This window comes from Hippopotamus amphibius, chromosome 17, assembly GCF_030028045.1.
Source record: "Hippopotamus amphibius kiboko isolate mHipAmp2 chromosome 17, mHipAmp2.hap2, whole genome shotgun sequence".
Classification (NCBI taxonomy): Eukaryota; Metazoa; Chordata; class Mammalia; order Artiodactyla; family Hippopotamidae; genus Hippopotamus; species Hippopotamus amphibius.
Window position 1 is genome coordinate 36,262,604 of NC_080202.1, and position 6,061 is coordinate 36,268,664.

Below are 6,061 nucleotides of genomic sequence, written 5' to 3' on the forward strand. Positions count from 1 at the left end.
CTCTGCCCTCGTGCTAGGACTCTCCTCACCCTGGCTGCCTGGCCAAGAGGGACCCAGGGAGCCTGTGTGCCACCCTGCCAAGAGAACAGACCTCAAATGGCCTCTAGAGAGGGCACCGTGATCTTGATAGTGGGGGCCCAGCCTTCCCTGAACCAAGCCCCAAAGGGCCCAGCTAACCCCCAGATGTGGTGCCCCTGGCAGCCATCCATTCTGAGGCCCTCCTGTGGGCTGGGGCAGGGGGGTGGCTGCTTTCAAGCCCCTTCTGCCCCCACTCCACGCTGGCCTGTTTCTCCCCCAGCATGTCATCAGACTGAACACCCAATATCCCTGATGTTCCAAAGGGATGCTTCCCAGCAGACTTCCATAGGAGGAGCCGCTGGATGTCACAAGCAGGAGAAGCATCCGAGGTGTCTCCTCATCCCAGGAAGGAACTCAGAGGGCATCCGAGTGGCCCTCAAAATGTGGTCCCTGGGCCGGGACCACCAGTGTCTACCTGGGCACTCATGACTCGTTAGAAAGGCAAATTCTTAGGCCCCACTCCAGACCTACTGAATTAGAAACTCTGGGGTAGAACCTAGAAATCTGTGTTTTAACAACCCTCTTGGTGATTCAGAAGCCCACTCACATTTGAGAACCTCTGGGCTGGGCAAGCTCCTCATTTTATAGAAAAAAAAAAAAGAAAGGAGAACCAGAGAGGGTAACGGACTTGCCCAAGGCCACACAGCAAAATACTGACAGAGTGCGGGGGCCCCAGTGGGCCCTCCCAGACGGCGATCCAGGAAGGCGACAGGGGACACCCTATGTGGCTCCTTCTTCATCCCCTGCTGCTTCGCGGGTGCCACCCCACCCCCTACCAGCCCCGGCACAGCATCGGCCTGGCTTTTGTGGTGAGAAAGGGGGTGGAGAGGGAAGCCCTGGAGCATGCGCTCCAGGAGCTCTTGGAGCCCTGCAGCTCTGGCCTCCAGAAAGGGCCTGTTGCCCTCTGAGAAACTCTGGCTGGGCCACGGGGTGCCTGTGGCCCTCCCCGCTGACCCCCACACCCATCCCCAACAACTCGGAGTCCAATGCCCAGGAAAGCTTTATTCCCTGCTCTGAGAACGAGTGTGCACACAGAAGTCGACAATCAGGTGATTTCACAAAACCTCCCCACCCCCACCCCCCCACACAGACACTACGGGACAGGTCCAGCACACCCGCCACAGTGTGGCCTCACCCCACCCCGAGCTGCGGCTGGCCCCACGGGCCGTGAGGGAGGCAGCATCTCAATTCGGGCAAGCCCCTGACGGATGGGCAAGGCCGGCTATGGAAGGCTCGCTTGCTCGCTCGCTGGACAAGGTGGCTCCCGGAGGAGCCAGCAAGGGGCGGGGGGGGAGGAGGGGCACTCGGCTCATGGGTGGGCTTCCACCTGTGCCCTTGGTGCTGGGAGAATCACGATCGCCCCCGTCTCAGCTTGAGGACGGAGGGTCCCTTCAGCATGAGGGTGGGGGTGGGGAGCAATGGCAAGAGAGGGACTTTTGAAAAGAGGTGGCCTGGCTGGGAGCAGATGGTCTCTTTGTCAAGACATCAAAGACTCCAAGGGTCACCACTTCAGCCTCACGTCAAGCTCAGTCCACAGTCCAGGAGGAGGGCTCAGGGCTGCCCCCTGGGTGGGGCTGGAGAGTTCCCAGTGCTGGCTCCCAGGAAGCCCCAGATCGGCCGTCCTTCAGAGCCCACTTGGTGTCCACACTGATGAAATAACCCTCTCCTTGTCGCCGTTCTTTCTCAGGATGCCAGGGAGGGAGCCAAGGTTTTAGACTCCTCTTGATGACTTTATTGGTCTGCCAGCCCCAGGGGCCTCCTGGACCCAGCATCTTCCTGTCACTTAGTGGGGAAGCCCTGTGAGGCCGCCCAGAGAACGCACTCCTTGGCCGGTGCTCCTGTGTCCTGGTCGCCCCACAGCCTCAGATTGGGGCCAACACCGGCGACCCCTTCCCTGCCACCTGAGACTTGGCCCTGGCCCCACTTGGCCTGTCCTCCTCTCCACCCCTGTACTCCCCGCCTGAGGCCCCTTCCCTTCCCTGCCCAGTATCCAGACAGATGGCTTCCTGTATGGGCAGGCCTGTCCTTCCGGCCCTGGCCTGGCCTCTGTGGCCTGCCCAGAGTCACCCGGAGGGATAGTAGGGAGTATCGCTGTGGTAGTTGTAATCCGGGCACACCTTCTGGACCAGCCTATAGTCCGTGCTGTAGAAGGCGATGTAGACGCAGACGACTTTGAAAGGCTGGGAGCAGCTCCAGGTGGCTGAGCTCTGGGCGTGGTCTCGGGAGCAGGTCTTGGCTGGGTCGTGGGTGCAGAGTGAGATCCGGCGGCCCCGTTCCACCTTCTCCCACTCCATCCGGCAGTTGAAGATTTTGGAGGCCTTGGCTTCAATGAAGATCTGCTGCTCCTGGTGGAACTCCACAGCTTTACTGGGGGGCACGAGGCTGATGGAGATGTTGCCCTGGCCCGTGGCATTGTGTCGGAAGTGGACGCTGAAGGTCCCGTTGCCATGGTCCACGATCTTCCCTGTGACGAGCAGGTTCAGGGCTACCGTCTTGATGTTGGAGTAGAAGTCACCCCAGCCAAAGATTTTCTTCACCTTGGCCGATGGTGGGGGGCTGTGGTTCGGGCGACTGGGGGGCTGCCCAAGGACCCCCCATGCCTCCCCGGGTGGAGCCAGCAGCCCTAGGAGAGTAGAGTTGGCCATGGGGCGGGACTTAGGTGACATGTGGCCCCTCTTTCGAGGCATCCGGGGCCGGGGCTGGCTCTCAGGTTCATCACGCTCAGGGTCCTCTGAGCCAGGGGGACCATCATCCTGGCCACAGATGACCTGTGGAGGGAGTTAGGAGGAGAATGAGCACCCTGGGTCCCCAGAAGACCCAGGAATTTTGGTCGACTGCTCCCCCCACCAGCATCATCTCTCTACCCTCCCTTGCGCTCTGACTGCACACTGCCCACCTGCTCTGGGGGTTGGGTGTGCCCTTTGGCCTGTGTTGTGGTTCCATCTCATGTTCTGACACTCAGGTCACCCCTAGCTCCTCTCCCCACTGTCCTGCCCCTGCCACTATTCAGTCTGGGTCTGGAAGGATGGTGGAGAATTTTCTCCAGTGGACCATGGCAGCACAGGTACATGGCCCCTACTTCTAGGAAGCACCAACTCTGATGGGGGGGGCCCAGCTCCCGATCTTGGGAGAGCCCTCATCTGATGCAGAAGCATACCCTTGTGCTGACAGAGCGCCCCTTTCTTATAGGAGAGATAGGGTCCCCACCTCTGTCAAATTCCCAGGCCGATAGGACAGGTACAGTCTCTGTCCTCAAAGAGCCCCAAGTCAGATAGGGGAGCTCCATCTCTGTGCTGAGAGAGCCCCTAGTTTGACAGGGGAGGTACAGCCCTTGCCTTTTGGGACTTTCTAGTCTGTTGGATGAGACACCAGCCCTACCCAGGGATAGTTTCTACCCTCAGAGGCAAAGAGAACCAACAGATGATGGAAAAGAAAACAGAACCCAGTGAAATTCTCTTGCAAGTACAAATGCAGTTTAGGTTTTGGCAGGAGGACTTGAGGGAGCCCTGGGGGTATTCCATGCCCAGGACAGCCAAACTCTCCTCTGGGGACAACTGATGATAACATGCCAGGACATTACCTATACTAGGAGGTAAGAGTTCTTATTATTCCCCCTTCACAGTTGGGGACACTAGACTCACAGGTTACATCGCTATAAGGCTAAGTCACATAGGGTCAGCCCTCTCAACCTACTGCACTCCCAGGCTCACAAATCACATGGGTCCTTCTACAGGGATTTTATCCCAGCCCCATCCCCACCTGGGATCTCCTGTAAAGCTCTGCGGAGGCTTGGCTGGCCTCTGCTGCATCAGCTCTAGTGACAGGCAACATCTGGGGAGGCTTCCTGAAGGAGCTGTGGGGGGGGCCAGCAGGACAGCCTGACACGCTCAAACACAGGACAGCTCAGGAGGGCATCAGGGAGTGGACCAGGTTTCCTGAGGACAGCTGCCTGGTGTGGGTTCGCTCAGCTTTTGAAGAGAGTACTCACCCTGTGTGTCTCGTTACCAGCACCAGGTGCACCAGCTCACCGCTGGGCAGCATCTGGATTTGCTGGCCACCCTGGGATGAGGATGTGGGATGCCTGAGGGCTGAGGGCTGGAGGGCTCCAAAGGGATTTGGGGTCTTCACATACCCTTTTCTGGTCCTGGCCATGCCCAAGGTTGTGTGCGGTGGCCCTGCCTGCCAGGACCCAAGGGTGGGGCAGAGGGACAGCAAGAGGGGAGGATCTGGGGGCTGGGCTCAAGGCGGCTGACCTGTGTGTACTTGGCCCCCAGGGTCACAGCTGAATGGCTGAAGGATGAGGAGAAGGGCCCCGGGTGGGGATATGACAAGGGAAGCGTTCTTCCACACGGTGGCAAAGGGGATTATTGTTTTCAGAAGGGCAGACCCAGATAATGGGGCTGAGGCTTCTCCACGACAGGATTGGTGGGTGGCGGTTGGCAGGCGCTGGGTCGGAGGGGAGTTGAGCCCTGGGTTGGGGTCTGAGGTGGATTCCCCACGGCCTGGGCCGCCGGGAAGGCGCGAGCGAGCGCACGGGGAGCGGGTTCTGGGCGCTCCGCTCAGCTGCCGCGAGCGCCCGGGGCGGGAGCCGCCTGCCCAGGTCCTGTGGGGCTCGGGCTGCGCGCAGCCGGGAGAGCAGAGGAAAACAACAGGCGGGGAGGGAGGGAGCGGGAGGGAAGGCGGGAGCGAGGGACGCGGGGGCCGCCCCCCGCCTGGACCGGCTCGTACGCTGGGGAACCCAGAGCGCGGGGCCCTCCGGGTCCCCTGGGTCAGGGAAGAGCCCACACGCCCTGCCCTAGCAGGTCATCAGCTCCACAACCATCCCTCACTACCCTTCCGCACGGCCCGGGGCCCGGGAAGGGGTCGAGTAACCCTTGGCGACGGCTGCGGGCATTTTCCCTCGTGCCCGTCGCACCTCCCGCCACCCGCGGCCGAGTGGGTGGGCCAGCCCAGCACCCTCTCCCCGCCCCTATTAACCCTTTCCGTACAGTCTCCGGCCTCGCACCCGCCCTCCCACCCCAGCCTCCAGTCTTCCCCTCCATCCCCGGGATGCTGAGGGGAAGGGAGAAAGTTTTCGGTCTCGGAAGCTTCCCGCGCGCTCCCCCAATCCTCCGGGCCCCCGCCTCCCCCGGGCCGCTCCCCGCGGACCACTCACCAGATAGAGGCTGCCCTGCACTAGGAACACGAAGCAGCAGCGAGTCAGTTGCATCTTCCTCCTGTGCTCTCGTGCCCCTTTCTCTCGTCTTTTGCCTTCAGGGTCCCAGGCCCTTCCTCACCCCTGCTCTTTCAGGCGCGCCGTCCCATGCCCCAGTCCCCGGTACTCGCGGCCCTCCGCTCAGCCAGCAGCCCAGGACCGACCCCGCCCCCTTCGGTCCAGCTGTGCAGCCGCCGCCCCCCTCGCCTGGTCCGGCTGCGCGCGGCACGGCCCCCTCTCGAGGTCCCAGATGTGCGCCCCGAGCACCTCGAAGGGCCCCAGCTGCGCGGTGGCTCCGCCGCTCCAGATATGCCCGCTCGGTTCCAGCGGCGCGGCTCTCGCCCAGATGTGCTGGGGACCCGCGCGCGCGCTCGTCCCTGCGCGAATTCCCCAGACCAGACGGCCCCTCCCGCCCCGTCGCGGCGCGCCCCCTGGCGGACGCCCCTGGCCGCGCCGAGCCCCGCCGCCGCTCCCTGCGCAGCGCCCCGCCAGACTGGAGCGCTCCTGGCGCCCGGGCGGCTCCAGCTTCCTCGTCCCTCCCACCGGCGGCGGCGGCGGCGGCGGCAGGTACTGTGAGCCCAGCCGGTACCTCCGGAGTTAACTCTTCCCCTGCCGGCCCGCAACCCAGGGACCTAGGACACGCGAGGCAGGATGTGGGGGCGGAGTAACTCGGCGAGGAAGGGAGAGGGTGGTGGCCTTGGGGATAGGGACACTACTTATTATTCCACCTCTCTGGCGGGGAGCCTGTCCCCGGTAGCGGTAGCGAGCATTGGGAATCTGCTGCCTTGC

The 6,061-nt window shown here is 62.6% G+C and overlaps 1 protein-coding gene across 1 annotated transcript; it reads right to left on the reverse strand.

Annotated features, from left to right (window-relative positions):
* Positions 1-1,068: 1,068 nt before the first annotated feature.
* Positions 1,069-5,504, reverse strand: NXPH3 (neurexophilin 3). Its single transcript, XM_057716023.1, has 2 exons — positions 5,234-5,504; positions 1,069-2,846 (listed from the first exon to the last, which is right to left on the reverse strand). Exons 1-2 carry the CDS (start codon positions 5,285-5,287, stop codon positions 2,142-2,144), a joined length of 759 nt encoding a protein of 252 aa, XP_057572006.1. The 5' UTR covers positions 5,288-5,504; the 3' UTR covers positions 1,069-2,141.
* Between the last annotated feature and the right edge of the window lie 557 nt (positions 5,505-6,061).

Excerpts from the sequence above, each read along its gene's own strand:
- NXPH3 (XM_057716023.1), bottom strand. The coding sequence starts at position 5,287 with ATGCAACTGACTCGCTGCTGCTTCGTGTTCCTAGTGCAGGGCAGCCTC. Across the intron at positions 2,847-5,233 it reads TGCAGGGCAGCCTCTATCTG|GTCATCTGTGGCCAGGATGA; the intron begins GTGAGTGGTCCG and ends CTCCCTCCACAG.